Source organism: Mustelus asterias, chromosome 1, assembly GCF_964213995.1.
Source record: "Mustelus asterias chromosome 1, sMusAst1.hap1.1, whole genome shotgun sequence".
NCBI lineage: Eukaryota > Metazoa > Chordata > Chondrichthyes > Carcharhiniformes > Triakidae > Mustelus > Mustelus asterias.
This window is the reverse complement of record NC_135801.1, coordinates 107,483,043-107,499,440: the sequence shown is the minus strand read 5'-3', so window position 1 is coordinate 107,499,440 and position 16,398 is coordinate 107,483,043. Positions and strand designations below refer to the sequence as shown.

The 16,398-nt window shown below is 43.1% G+C and overlaps 1 protein-coding gene across 1 annotated transcript in view; it reads right to left on the bottom strand.

Annotated features, from left to right (window-relative positions):
• Positions 1-16,398, bottom strand: part of LOC144495886 (LIM and calponin homology domains-containing protein 1-like) — a 355,764-nt gene that overhangs the window by 94,951 nt on the left and 244,415 nt on the right. The window contains 2 exon segments of the mRNA XM_078216622.1: positions 10,849-11,235; positions 15,277-15,534. Of these exon segments, the coding sequence (XP_078072748.1) occupies positions 10,849-11,235; positions 15,277-15,534 (645 nt within the window).

The window sequence follows — 16,398 nt, the reverse complement described above, 5'->3', positions numbered from 1 at the left end:
GCAACTGTTAGTTATTCCTATTTCTATTTTCCGAAAATTCTGTTTTTATAACAGTGTTACTGCATCAAGGAAATATTGGCTAGAAATTACTTTATTGGTCTTAGATCAGTTATAATCATTGTTCGACTGGAGCAAGGCAGAGAGGGAGTGATTCGTGGCAGGAGTGCTGAGGGTAAGAGATTTATTCTTGGTTTTTACCTTTCTTTTTCGCGGAGTTTTTTGGGTTTTTTTAACTGTAATCCGGAAGGGGGCCGCAGAGTAATCTAGGAAGGGTTTTTCTTTTTCTTTAGACTGTGCAGGTGCCTGAAGTCAGCCAGTAGTGTGCGAGGTTTAAAAAGTAGGCCACACTATCCAGCAGGCAGCGTCGTTAGCGGGTAGCGGAGCGAGCAGGCAGCAGAGTGAAGGCTGAAGGGCTTTGGCTCAACGGGCTTAGGCAGAAACGGGCGAGGCAGGGTAGGTTTAGTTCTTAGTTGTTTCCTGTGTTATTTGAAGAAAGGGGGAATTATGAGTGTGAGGCCAGTTTGTTGTTCTCGGTGTCGGATGTGGGAGGTCCTGGAGTCTCCTAGCCTCCCGGACGTCCATATCAGCGCCAGGTGCGTCGAGCTGCAGCTCCTAAGGGACCGCGTTAGGGAACTGGAGCTGCAGCTCGATGACCTTCGCCTGGTCAGGGAGAATGAGGAGGTGATAGAGAGGAATTACAGGCAGGTGGTCACACCGGGGCCACGGGAGGCAGACAAGTGGGTCACGGTTAGGAAGGGGAAGGGGAAAGGTCAGGTACTAGAGAGTACCCCAGTGGCTGTGCCCCTTAACAATAAGTACTCCTGTTTGAGTGCTGTTGTGGGGGAACACCCTACCTGGGGGAAGCAACAGTGGCCATGCCTCCGGCACAGAGTCCAGCCCTGTAGCTCAGAAGGGTAGGGAAAGGAGGGGGAAGGCAGTAGTAATAGGGGACTCTATAGTGAGGGAGTCGGACAGGCGATTCTGTGGATGCAGACAAGAAACTCGGATGGTAGTTTGCCTCCCTGGTGCCAGGATCCGGGATGTTTCTGATCGCGTCCAAGATATCCTGAAGTGGGAGGGAGAAGAGCCAGAGGTCGTGGTACATATTGGTACCAATGACATAGGTAGGAAAAGGGAAGAGGTCCTGAAAGGAGAATATAGGGAGTTGGGAAGGGAGTTGAGAAGAAGAACCGCAAAGGTAGTAACCTCGGGATTGCTGCCTGTGCCACGCAACAGTGAGAGTAGGAATGGAATGAGGTGGAGGATAAATGCGTGGCTGAGGGATTGGAGCAGGGGGCAGGGATTCAGGTTTCTGGATCATTGGGACCTCTTTTGGGGCAAGTGTGACCTGTACAATAAGGACGGGTTGCACTTGAATCCCAGGGGGACCAATATCCTGGTGGGGAGATTTGCTAAGGCTACTGGGGAGAGTTTAAACTAGAATGGTTGGGGGGTGGGAATCAAATTGAAGTGACTGGGAGAAAGGAGGTTAGCTCACAAATAGAGGAAGCTTGCCGACAATGTGAGAGGGAGGATAGGCGGGTGATAGAGAAGGGGAGCGCTCAGACCGAAGGTTTGAGATGTGTCTATTTTAACGCAAGGAGTGTTGTGAATAAAGTGGATGAGCTTAGAGCGTGGATCACTACTTGGAAATATGATGTGGTGGCCATTACGGAGACTTGGATGACTCAGGGACAGGACTGGTTACTTCAAGTGCCAGGTTTCAGATGTTTCAGAAGGGACAGGGAGGGAGGCAAAAGAGATGGGGAGTGGCACTGTTGATCAGAGATAGTGTCAAGGCTGCAGAAAAGATGGACACCATGGAGGGATTGTCTACGGAGTTTCTGTGGGTGGAGGTTAGGAACAGGAAGGGGTCAATAACTTTACTGGGCGTTTTCTATAGGCCGCCCAATAGTAACAGGGATGTTGAGGAGCAGATAGGGAAACAGATCCTGGAAAGGTGTAATAATAACAGAATTGTCGTGATGGGAGATTTTAATTTCCCAAATATTGATTGGAATCTCCCTAGAGTAAGGGGTGTAGATGGGGAGGAGTTTGTTAGGTGTGTTCAGGAGGGTTTCTTGACACAGTATATAGATAAGCCAACAAGAGGAGAGGCTGTACTTGATTTGGTATTGGGAAATGAACCAGGTCAGGTGTCAGATCTCTCAGTGGGAGAGCATTTTGGAGATAGTGATCATAATTCTATCTCCTTTACAATAGCATTGGAGAGAGATAGGATCAGACAAGTTAGAAAAGTGTTTAATTGGAGTAAGGGGAATTATGAGGCTATCAGGCAGGAAATTGGAGGCTTAAATTGGAAAGAGCTTTTCTCAGGGAAATGTATGGAAAAAATGTGGCAAATTTTCAGGGAATATTTGTCTGGAGTTCTGCATAGCAACGTACCAATGAGACAGGGAAGTTATGGTAGGTTACAGGAACCGTGGTATACAAAGGCTGTAATGAATCTAGTCAAGAAGAAAAGAAAAGCTTACAAAAGGTTCAGGGAGCTAGGTAATGTTAGAGATCTTGAAGAGTATACGGCTAATAGGAAGGATCTTAAGAAGGAAATTAGGAGAGCCAGAAGGGGTCATGCGAAGGCCTTGGCAGGCAGGATTAAGGAAAACCCCAAGGCATTCTACAAGTATGTGAAGAGCAAGAGGATAAGACGTGAAAGAATAGGACCTATCAAGTGTGACGGTGGGAAGGTTTGTATGGAACCAGAAGAAATAGCAGAGGTACTTAATGAATACTTTACTTCAGTATTCACTATGGAAAAGGATCTTGGTGGTTGTAGTGCAGACTTGCAGCGGACTGAAAAGCTTGAGCATGTAGATATTAAGAAAGAGGATGTGTTGCAGCTTTTGAAAAGCATCAAGTTAGATAAATCGCCGGGACCGGATGAGATGTACCCCAGGCTACTGTGGGAGGCAAGGGAGGAGATTGCTGAGCCTCTGGCGATGATCTTTGCATCATCAATGGAGACGGGAGAGGTTCCGGAGGATTGGAGGATTGCGGATGTTGTTCCTTTATTCAAGAAAGGGAGTAGAGATAGCCCAGGAAATTATAGACCAGTGAGTCTAACCTCAATGGTTGGTAAGTTGATGGAGAAGATCCTGAGAGGCAGGATTTATGCACATTTGGAGAGGTATAATATGATTAAGAATAGTTAGCATGGCTTTGTCAAAGGCAGATCATGCCTTACGAGCCTGATTGAATTTTTTGAGGATGTGACTGAACACATTGATGAAGGAAGAGCAGTAGATGTAGTATATATGGACTTCAGCAAGGCATTTGATAAGGTGCCCCATGCAAGGCTTATTGAGAAAGTGAGGGGGCATGGGATCCAAGGGGACATTGCTTTGTGGATCCAGAACTGGCTTGCCCACAGAAGGCAAAGAGTGGTTATAGATGGGTCACCAGTGGAGTGCCCCAGGGATCTGTTCTGGGGCCCTTACTCTTTGTGATTTTTATAAATGAACTGGATGAGGAAGTGGAGGGATGGGTTGGTAAGTTTGCTGATGACACAAAGGTTGGAGGTGTTGTGGATAGTGTGGAGGGATGTCAGAAGTTGCAGCGAGACATTGATAGGATGCAAGACTGGGTGGAGAAGTGGCAGATGGAGTTCAACCCAGATAAGTGTGAGGTGGTTCATTTTGGCAGGTCAAATAGGATGGCGGAATATAATATTAATGGTAGGACTCTTGGCAGAGTGGAAGATCAGAAGGATCTTGGGGTCCGAGTTCATAGGACGCTCAAAGCAGCTGTGCAGGTTGAGGCTGTGGTTAAGAAGGCGTATGGTGTACTGGCCTTCATCAATCGAGGAATTGAGTTTAGGAGTCATGAGATAACGTTGCAGCTATATAAAACCCTGGTTAGACCACACTTGGAGTACTGTGCTCAGTTCTGGTCGCCTCATTACAGGAAGGATGTGGAAGCCATAGAAAGGGTGCGGAGGAGATTTACAAGGATGTTGCCTGTGTTGAGGAGCATGCCTTATGAGGATAGGTTGAGTGAGCTTGGCCTTTTCTCCTTGGAGAGACGAAGGATGAGGGGTGACCTGATAGAGGTATACAAGATGTTGAGAGGTATTGATCGAGTGGACAGTCAGAGGCTTTTTCCCAGGGCAGAAATGGTTGCCACAAGAGGACACAGGTTTAAGGTGCTGGGGAGTAGGTAAAGAGGAGATGTCAGGGGTAAGTTTTTCACTCAGAGGGTGGTGGGTGCGTGGAATGGGCTGCCGGCAACAGTGGTGGAGGCGGATTCGATAGGGTCTTTTAAGAGACTTTTAGATAAGTACATGGAACTTAGTAAGATAGAGGGTTATAGGTAAGCCTAGTAATCACTAAGGTAGGGACATGTTCGGCACAACTTTGTGGGCTGAAGGGCCTGTATTGTGCTGTAGTTTTTCTATGTTCTATGTTCTAATGCTGTATTTTTCTTGAATAATGAAAGTGTATAAAATTGGCGTCTGGTGTATTTGAAAAACCAGTTAAACAAAGTTGGACACAAAGTTTAAACTCTTAATAATATCCCCCTAGGACAGCAAGACATGGAGAATTGGTGGAATTTTCCAATCGTTCACACCAGCGGGATTCTCTGGTTCTTTGGCTGAGCACCAATTTCTCCGTCCTCGCTTGCAGTGGCAGCGGGGCATGAACGGCTGGAAAATTCCAGCCAATACCTTTCAAAATAAATATATGTGCAGATTAGAAATGCCTGATGAGCCTCACTAACAAGCAGCCAGTGCGCTGTGGATGTAGAGCAGACGCTATAAGACAGCTCGCTGATCAAGGAGAGCAGGGAATCATCCGGCTGCTGCTCCTCCTGAGCCCACCAAATTGGAAGGAAAAATTCAACCATCTTTGGAGTGGCCCCTTTGGCCTGCTGGGCAGGCTGCTCCACACCGGGAACCAATGGGTGGGGGTGTGTGGGATATTTCATACCCACTGATCCACAAAAATTACACCATCCTCGAAGGTGGCTTAAATGATGCAAAGAATTTGAAGAAGGCTAATTTACTTAGCTCTAATAATTAGAAGGTTCAATTAATTTACACTATAGTTAAAGAGAGGCTGTGCTTCTTACCTGGAATTTGAAGCTAGTTACAACAGTGGAACTGTCAATGTTTGCCCTCATTACTCCTCAAACTGACAGCAACGTCTGAAGTCTGCACATGTGCAGTTAAATCTGTAAGTTGCAGTCAGTGATTCTATGCTTCCCCATAAGGTGTGGCGTTGAACTCACCTCAGGCTGCAAGCAGGAATAAATTGCAGAACTGACTCAAACTTGCCCTGTTAAACCATTAGAATCACTGTATAACCCTTCAAAAATGACACCTTGTTGAATGAGGTGCAAAAGTGTTTTTAACAGTGTACTAACTTTCTGATTACCGCTCAACAGCTTCACTGACTCCAAGAAGCTAATTTTATATTGGTACAATGCCAAATTTCTCCATTCACAAATTAAAAAATTATTTTTTAACAGCTTATGATATTTCAATGTCTACCCTAATTCCACATGTATTTCTCAATCATATATTTTGCTCTGTAAAATTGAAACTGAAAAATTTAGAACGCTTTTGCTTCCTACTTTGTTGTCTGTGGGAATATCTACATGTGATTGGTTGATTACTCAGTGATGACACTGCTGTTGGACACTTGGACAATCCTTTGATCTGATGCCAGATTCAACATGGCTTTGAGAAGGGGAAAATCCAGGCCACAGAGATCACTTGATGCTTAAGGCAGCTTCTTCAAGGTCAGTGGTAAAACTTCCCTACTGACCCTGAGATCAGGGCCATAGTCAACCAGAAGCAAACCTGGAGTCAGACTCCCTAGATTAGTCGGTTCAGGCTGTGACACTAATTTTCACAAGTTCAGTGCAGGTAAAGTCAAAGTTGCTTTGCACAACTAGGTTAAATACACCTGAGGAATAAATACAATGGGTGGAACTTTCCATTCTGGACCTAAGTCCCGTGGTGAGGGTAGGAACTGGGACTGTTTCCTGCCGCAGACGCCAGTAGGAATATGTGCCAAATTGCACAATGCTGCCCAATTAATTATGCAGCCTGGAATTTCCCGACATATCTCGCAGCAGAACGGTCTGGATCGTGGCCATCCTGCCATCATTCCCAGGCACCATAGTAAAAGGCACCCAGACGTCAATTTCTTATCCATTGTTGAAGGAGGCGATAGCTCATTGATCTCAAAGAACAAAGAGAAAGAACAAAAAATGGTACAGCACAAGAACAGGCCCATCAGCCCACCAAGTCTGCACTGACACATGACACCTTCTAAACCAAAGACATTTTGCCTCTACGTGGTCCATATTCCTCTATTCCCTGCCCACTCACATATCTGTCAAGATGCCTCTTAAATGTTGCTATTATATCTGCTTCTACTGCTTCCTCTGGCAGTGCATTCCAGGCACTCACCGCTCTCTGTGGGAAAGACTTGCCTCTCACATCTCCTTTAAACTTTCCCCCTTTTACCTTAAACCCACGTCCCCTAGTAATTGGCATTTCTACCCTGGAAAAAAGACTCCAGCTATCCATTCTATCCATGGCTTCACATAATTTTGTATAATTCTATCAGGTCATCCCCTCAGCCTCTGATGTTCAAGTGAAAATAAACCAAGTTTGTCCAATCTCTCCTCAGAGCTAATACCCTCCATACCAGGCAACATCCTGCTAAACCTTTTCTGTACCTTCTCCAAAGACTCCACATCCTTCTGGTAGTGTGATGACCAGAACTGTACACAATATTCCAAATGCGGCCTAACTAAAGTTCTATACAGCTGCAACATGCATTGTCAATTTTTATACTCTATGCCCCAACCGATGAAGACAAGCATGCCATATGGCATCTTGACCACCTTATCCACTTGGGTTGCCATTTTCAGAGAACTGTGGACCTGTACGCCTAGATCCCTCTGTATATTAACATTTCTAAGGTTTCTGCCATTTACTGTATACTTCCTTCTGCATTAGATCTTCCAAAATGCATCACCTCGCATTTGTCCGGATTAAATTCCACCTGCCATTTCTCCACCCAAGTCCAGCCTATCTATATCCTGCTGTATCCTCTGGCAATCCTCCTCGCTAATCGCAGCTCCCCCAATTTTGTGTCATCCACAAACTTACTAATCAGACCACCTATATTCTCTTCCAAATCATTTACATGTATTACAAACAACAGGGGTCCCAGCACTGATCCCTGCAGAACACCACAGGTCACAGATTTGCAGCCAGAAAAACACTCTTCCACTGCTACTCTCTGCCTTCGATGAGTCAGTACTGTATTCATCTTACTAGCTCACTGCGGATCCCATGTGTCTTCACCTTCTATTTGAGCCTGCCATGAGGGACTTTGTCAAAGGCCTTGCTAAAGTCCATGTAGACAACATCCACCACCCTACCTTCATCAATCATCTCTGTCACTTCCTCAAAAATCAGGTTTATGAGACACTATCTCCCCCGCACAAAGCCATGCTGCATCGCTAATAAGTTCATATTTTTCCAAATGTGAATAAATCCAGTCCCTAAGAATCTCCTCCAATAATTTCCCTACCACTGATGTAAGGCCTGTAATCTTATTGCCCTTCTTAAACAAAGGAACAACATTTGCTATTTTCCAGTCCTCTGGAACCTCTCCTGAGACCAAAGAGGATACAAAGATTTTGTACAAGGACTCAGCAATTTCCTCCTTGCCTACCTCAGTACTCTGGGATAGCTCCCAACTTGTTTATCTTAATGCCTTTCAAAACACCAAACACCTCCTTTTTTATATCAACATGACCTAGAATATCAACATACCCCTCTCCAGACTCACCATCCACCATGTCCTTTTCCTTTGTGAATACCAATGCAAAGTATTCGTTAAGGATCTCATCCACTTTCTCCGGCTCCAAGCATAAATTCTTTACCTTGTCCTTGAGTGAACCTAACCTTTCCTTAGCTACCCTCTTGCTCCTTATATATGTATAAAATACCTTGGGATTTTCCTTAATCCTGTTTGTCAAGGACATTTCATGGCCCTTCTCGCTCCTTGTTTAAGTTCTTTTCTGCTTTCGTTACATTCTTCAAGGGGTCTTTCAGTCTTCAGTTTCCTAAACCTTATGTATGCCTCCTTTTTCTTTCTGACTAAGTTTACAATTGCTCTTGTCATGCAAGGTTGCTAAATCTTGCCATCCTCATCCTTCATTTTCACAGGAACATGCTGGTCCTAAGCTCTAATCAACTGGCCTTTAAAAGATTCCCTCGTGACCGATGTGGATTTACCCTCAAACAGCTGCCCCCCAATCTACATTCTCCAGCTTCTGCTTAATATTGTTGTCGTTAGCTTTCCTCCAGTTTAGTACTTTCACTTGAGGACTACTCTTATCCTTAGATAAGCCTGGTATGGAGGGTCTTAGCTATGAGGAGAGATTGGGTAAACTGGGGTTGTTCTCCCTGGAAAGACGGAGAATGAGGGGAGATCTAATAGAGGTATACAAGATTATGAAGGGGATAGATAGGGTGAACGGTGGGAAGCTTTTTCCCAGATCAGAAGTGACATTCACGAGGGGTCACGGGCTCAAGGTGAGAGGGGCGAAGTATAACTCAGATATTAGAGGGATGTTTTTTACACAGAGGGTGGTGGGGGCCTGGAATGCGCTGCCAAGTAGGGTGGTGGAGGCAGGCACGCTGACATCGTTTAAGACTTACCTGGATAGTCACATGAGCAGCCTGGGAATGGAGGGATACAAACGATTGGTCTAGTTGGACCAAGGAGCGGCACAGGCTTGGAGGGCCAAAGGGCCTGTTTCCTGTGCTGTACTGTTCTTTGTTATCTTAAAACTTATCTTATCTTAAAACGTACAAAATTATGGTTACTGTTCCCAAAATGCTCCCCCACTGAAACTTTGATCACCTTGCCGGATTCATTCCCCAATACCAGAGCCAGTATGGCCCCTTCCCTAGTTGGACTATTTATATATTGCTTCAAGAAACACCCCTGGACGCACCTAACAAATTCCCCCCATTGAAGCTCCTGGCACGAAGGGAGTCCCAGTCAATGTAGGGGAATTTAAAATCACCCACCACAATAACTCTGTTGTTTTTACATTTTTCCCTAATCTGCCCACATATCTGTTCTATTATTTCCCGCTGGCTTTTGGGAGGCCTGTTGTACAACCCCATCAAAGTAATTGCACCCTTTCTATTCCTGAGCTCTATTCATTTGGCCTCGCTGAATGAGCCCTTTAAGGTGTCCTCCCTCAGTACAGCAGTGATATTCTCCCTAATCAGTAATGCAACTCCCCCACCTCTTTTACATCCCTCTCCATCATGCCTGAAACATCTAAATCCCAGAACGTTAAGCTGCCAGTCCTATCCCTCTCTCATTTCCTGAGCCCCAATGGATGAAAATCCAGCTGTGTATATTCTATAGGCGGGACTTTACAGCCTCATTCAGGCAAGACCGGAAACCCGCCCCAGCTCAACGGAGATTTCCGGTGGCGGTGAGGTGGTAGAGTTCCCGCCTACGTTTCCGCTCTCAAAGCACTGAACTAAAATGATGCCAATGATGTCATGGGAATACTTGGGTTTGCTTAAAAATAGTTCCAGACAACAGGGGTTTCCAAACAATAAAGAGGTTACGGAGCACTTTGTATTGGAGGCATTATCTCCTCCACCAACCTCCTCCCCCCAACATCCTGTGGAGTAGTAGATGGCTTGAGGAGAAGGTGGCTGCTGGTGCTACCCATGCTGTTGCTGTCCTTGCTGCTACTGCTCCACCTCTTTCTCATCTGAGGTCCAAGGTAGAGTCACATTAGTGGCCCCCATGCTGACCTGATGTTACGCTGTGAAGCATAACATCTGGAACAAGTCCTGTGAGAAAAAGTATTTTGCTTGGGCAAGGAAGCAGGTGTCTGATCTCAGTATTTAAAGCATATCAGTTGCTCAATCCCCACTATCCCCTCTCTCTGTTTTTCCCAGCTTGTCCTAAGAAGCCCAGGAAACCCAGGCGCACACAGTTAAATTTGAGTGTTTTACCTATTTGAATGACAGAGTTGTGTCCTGTGCACTATAGAACACACTTGTGTTAAAGGCAGAAGTGAGTGGGTTCCTGCCACCCACACAGAAATCCACCCACATTGAAATATTGCAGTTCCTTCCAACACTTCTAATTCATTTACTGTGGAGGCGTGATTGTACCTTGCACCTAATTTTCTGTAAGCTTGTTAATCAGCTGTGTCGCAAGTCATTATTGTGGATAAGTATATTTGAAGTAAGAAAGTTTTTACTGACCATAACCAGAAAGTGTTATGAATATGGTGATCCAAAAATTGCAAATGGTACCAAAATGAACCAGAACAAATTATAATCCTGAGCCAATATTTCCCATTATACAGCAACATATTTTCTAACTTTGCAGATTGTCTAATATTAAAGTAAGCAAAATGTATCCCAATTGTACCATAAAAAGAAATCTAGCTCCGCAGGAAGTGAAATATAACTAAGCTGTTAAAGGAACATACATTTCTAGTGACGTGGTTAATACGAGTAACTGAAACCTCTTACAGCATAAATGATCAATGTCTAGGCTATTGCATTGTCCATTTTTTCATCTCCGTTATTATTAAAAACATACATCAAACTATCTACATTACAGCAGGGTGAAGTCTCAATAAAACAAAGCTATTTTTAGAGCCAAGATTCTTGAACAAGATAGAGTTATACAAGATGGGAGACCTCAGCCCTACATTGCAAACACCTTGCTTTATTAAGAGATTAAATCACACCATGCAACTGAAAATGTTATACCACTCTTGATCCAGACTTACTGGAGAGGTTGCAAAATGTACCTTTGCTCATTCTGGAAGTGAAAGCTGACCTCGCTGCCAGAAATGACTTGAGATTCACCTCCTATTACACTGTCCTGTGGGTTGAGCATGACTGCTGAAGCTACTGATGGTAAGAGATGGCAGGTGTAGGCTTTGATAGTGCAACTCTCTTCCCCTTCCTCTGACTCACTGTCTGGACCAGCCCTGGCGATGCTCAACTTCTCCCACCGTTGCTGATCTATCTCCGTCACTGGGCCAAAGTGCACAAAGCGCTGGCAGCTGCCTGAAGCACTTCTATTGCTTCTTGCCTTACGGCAGGCAAGGTCATCTTGAGCTGCTCTCTCTATTTCAATTTCAGACATTGGCTTCATTTCAGAACAATTTCTAATTGGCTTGGAAGTCTCCTCGCTAGAAGAAGTTGTGGAGAATGAAGAAAAATGAAGATTAAAGGCAGAAAACAGAGACCATTAATTCCTTAATTTGTATCCATTAAAAGTGGAAATAAACTCTTAACAACTATGAACAATATACTACTAAACAGAATCATCTAGCCAGTCAGTTTTGTGAGGACATTCAGTTTATTATATGATTTTTTCAGCCACTTTGTTAGTAAAAATGGAAGCATATGGAATTGAGGCTTTGGTGAGGAATTTGTTAGGAGACAGCAGACAGAGGCTGGAATCTTGATGCAATATCGAGTGTCCTGATGGTGGGACAGGAAACGTGGGGACTCCTACTTGTCGGCAGGGTGGCTGGGCATAAGCAATCATGCAGGGCTCAACCAATGAGATGGATTCATGGATGAGGTGCCCAACCAATTTGGCAGTGAAGGTTGGCAGGAAGTCAACGACCCTGCCATTACCTCATAGGGTCAAAGATCTGGGACCATACTTAAAGGGCACCTGGACATGCATTCATTTCATGCAATGCAGCAGCATCAATCTGGCTGTGTGAGTGGACACCTTGAGACTACAGCTTTTGATTTGATTTGATTTGATTTATTATTGTCACATGTATTAGTAAACAGTGAAAAGTATTGTTTCTTGCACACTATACAGACAAATCATCCGTTCGTAGAGAAGGAAAGGAGAGAGTGCAGAATGCAGTGTTAGTGTCATAGCTAGGGTGTAGAGAAAGATCAACTCAGTGCGAGGTAGGTCCATTCAAAGTCTGATGGCAGCAGAGAAGAAGCTGTTCTTGAATCAGTTGGTACATGACCTCAGACTTTTGTGTATTTTTCCCGATGGAAGAAGGTGGAAGAGAGTTTGTCAGAGGTGCGTGGGATCCTTAATTATGCTGGCTGCTCAGTCCAAATCCACTAGGAAGCCTATTCACTGCATGCCACCCTTTCTAATGGCACTTGTTTCTCATTCACTGCAGAGTTAATTGCAAAGGCACTATTTAATCTGACAAAATGCTGTTTTCATGAGTATGTATGACATGCCCAAAATAACAAATAGGTTCCCAGTGCTTGCTGCAATCTATTGCCACATTAATTCCATACTTTCATCTCACTGTCAGGAAGCTGACATTTTGCCTCCTGCACAATTACGTGTCCAGCCGCCTTGTTTGTCATTGCCAACAGCAGCACAGGATTCTGGCCAAAGAGTCGGGAAAATGGCCATATACTCAAATCAGCAGATTATGATTATTGGTGACCATCCCCACTCCGTCACCTATCCCCACTCCCACCAAGGATCTGTGTTGGGACCAATCATAGCTTTGCACAATTTTCATAAATGAGTTGGATGATGGAATAGAGATCTGTGTATCCAAGTTTGCTGATGACACTAAGTTAGGTAGCACTAAAAGTTGCAAAGGGACTTTGATTGATTGTGAGTGGGCAAATCCTTGGCAGATGGAGTTCAATGTGGAAAAGTGCGAGGTCATCCACTTTGATCCCAAGAAAAATAGAATATTTTCTAAATGGAGAGAAGCTAGTAACTGTAGATGGCAGAAATACTTAGTGCCACAAACACAGAAATGAATAAAAATCAGTACAATAAATAATTTAAACGGCTAATACAATGTTGACCTTTTTCTCAAGGGGACTGGGATACAAGGGGTAGAAGTTTTGTTTCAACTCCATAGAAGAGCCCATTGGAGTATTATATTCAGTTCTGGACACCACACCTCAGGAAGGTGTTGAAGGGGGTGCAACACAGATACACCAAAATTACACAGGGGCTTTAAAGGGGCAAGTTATGAGGACAGGTTGCATAGACCAAGCCTCTATATCCTCAAGAACATAAGTTTAAGTTTTGACATAACTGAGATGCTTAAAAGGATAAAAGTATTTGATAGGGTAAATAGGGAGGAACTATTTCATCCAGTAGGGGAGACCAGAACAACAACATAACCTTTAAGTTAGAATTGGGCTATCTAATTCTAAAGGTGATGTCCAAAGCACTTCTACATGTAAAGGTCAGTAAAAGTCTGGAACTCTCTCCTCAAAAGCTGTTGAGGCTAAGTCAATCACAAATGTCAAAACTTAGGTTGATTCAAATTTGTTAGGCGCTGGTGCTAAGGGTTTCAAAACCAAGGTGGGTAGATAGAGTTAAGATACAAATTCAATTGAATGGTAGAACAAGCTTGGAAGGCTGAATGACTGATTGATTCCTGTGTTCACTGACTATGAACATGCTGACTTAATGTATAGTTTTAATGCAAACCACTCAGGTCTACATATATGCTGCAAGATTATCACTGAAATTAAATCCAAAGATTTATTTGTCTGCTGATAAATTTCTGCTGACGGTTTGTAAAGAAGTCCAAAGGCAGACAGAAATGGCGGCAAAACGTCGCTGCCAATGGAAGGAAAATAAGGAACTGTACCCCAGAAGTGATTGACTTCCTTCAGGAGAGAAAAAAAAGAGGCAAATAGAGGAAAAATTAAGAGAAAAATTGACATTGAACAGTGCGTCTCCTCATAACTGACACAACTGTGACAAAATATCAAGCATGGTGTAAATCACCCTACTGTCTCTTTGATTAAATTTGGTGCATTGTCTGAGGAGATAAACAAAAAAATTAACTTGCAACCTAAAGAATGCGCACACCCAGAAAGGGTGTTTTTGTGCACAGGGGTGAAAGGTGCATACTTACTATAAGGGAGCCAAAATTCTTATCCTTCACTAATTCGGTGAAAAAGTACATAAGAGTAATCACTTACATAGAAAAAGACAGGAATTTTAGTCTGCTTGAAAACCTCAGTCTGCATAGATGTGTTTATTTTAGCAGCAGACTGGGACAAAAGAACACTGAAGATTACATGTTTAATGCTAAAAGAGAATTTGCCCATAATTAAGTTGACTGTTTGATCACGCAAATTGCCTCTACTTTATTATCGTTGAAAATATTTTTGTTTCAGGATCAGAATGTATGGAGGGAATCTCTGATTGTTACCATCAGTGGACAAACCTCACATTTGATGGCTTCAGTGAATGAAATGGGAAGAAGTCCCAAGAGAACGATACTCAATGGCAGCGATCATTGCAGATTTCATCTACACATATGGGCCTCAATATTGACCTTTAAAAGTGGCAAACTAATTAAAACTTGATATGCTTAGGGAAGGGGATTTTGGCAATTTCTTTGGACTTAAGATTGTTGCAGTCAGTGCTATAGGATCGAATGCTTTGCTGCCTTCTGTTTCTTTAGGTTAGGTGGAATAAGACTAATAGATAACAAAGCTGTTTATATTCTTCCTTAACAATATGGTATAATCACAGTTCATCAGGGCATCCCTCTTAAAACAGAGTGATACATTTGGTTTGCACAAGAGTCATCTGTTTCAGCCTTTCTCTAACATTGCCAACTTGTTGAAAACCAATGCTGTTATGGGTAGTTTGTGTTAGACTTCCAAGCATGCAAAGAATATTGATGAGACTGGTCACATCTATTTCATTTAGTATCCATAAGCAAGCAAAAGGATGAGGCCTTAATGCCATCAACGTGCCTGGACAGAAATGGTGATCCCAGGATAAAAGGGCAACATACTAGTCCACGGCAACACAGTCTCCCATAGGTCACGTGGTTTAATTACAGGTCATTTTGTTATTCTTTTTTAAATGCAGGCTTGGTGTTCTTTTAAGAAATATCTTAGATTAAACAACAGAATCTGACATATGATAACAAGCTATGTAGTGTTTTGATTTGCTTCTTCAAGGAAAGGGTAAAATACTGAAAGGAAGTGATGCAAACACTGTACCACCAGTATTGCATAATAATAGATTGAATTTGGTCGCATTAAATTAAAAACAAGTACTTCAGCAATTAACTGAGGTTCTGAGATGGACAATTATTATTTTTCAAGCATCATTTTAAATATATGTACAGATTAAGAAATTATGCATAAAAAATATACGATAGACCAGGAACATTTGAAAGAGCAGCTTTCTCTATGATGTTTTCTATTAGAAACAACAAGAAGGCAAGGTCGGTAACAACCTGGTGTCAGTGGAAAGCTTGAGCCTTTGCCATATTTCCATATCAGCTGATGTGATAGAGGAATGGACGACGGTGTGAGGCTTTTGCCGACTGGTAAAGCCACCCAGGGCCTTGCGCCGAGCCAGATCATCACGCTGTATATCTGGGGCTTTCAGCTGCTCTTCCACTTCAGGCTCATTCTGCTGCTGTGACTTCAGGAGCACACTTGCTTTTTGTGGGACAACCACCTCACTCTCTGCAACCTGAACATGACTTTGGCTGAACAATTGTATGCAGGTCAAAAGAGGAAAAAAGCACAGAATATCAAGTGAGAAGATCAATAGGGAAAAGAAGTGAGGTTTTGCAGATAGGTGCCGGTTTGGCAACAGATTAGTAAGGTGAAGTAGGAACTGGGAGAAAGGTGGCAGCATAGGTATTTCAATGCACATTAAAAAGAATGAATATGAGGTTAGACAGAAGCAGGAAAATATGTTAAAATAAATAATAGGTTCATAATTCTATAAAATGTCTTCTCTGATGAGCACAGGGACATAATCTTTAGAAGTAAACTTAGGCATGCCATTTAGGAATCAAGAAGGATAGTGAGAAGTTGGGAAACTCACCCCCCAAAAGCTATGGGTGCTGAGTCAATTTTTCAAGACTGAAATTGATACATTTTGTTTGGGTGTCAAAGGATATGGAGAAATGGCAGGTAACTGGAGTTGAACTACATAATAAACACAGTCTAATTGAATGGAACAGGCTTGAAGGGCTGAATGGCCTTCTGTTAATCTGTCCCAAGTCATGAAAACTGAAATAAGGTTTTTTGTGTAAAAGCTGGGTATTCAAAAACAAACTGCAAACTTATGTGGCCTACATTTATTTACAATACTTATCCTTCTCAGCATCTGCTATGCATTTTTAGGGAATTAAAGATATTCTATCTGAATTGAATTCACAACCAATATGAAGATTTTAAATTGCAAACTGAAAACAAAAGTGGTGGAAATATGCAAAACAATCCATACTTAGAAGGGGAGAATGATTTCAAATGAACAGAGCCACTTCTCCTCCATTGGACATTTGGGAATGCAAGTTTACAACATACTGTCATCTAAAGAGAATTTGGTGAGTTTCTGCTTC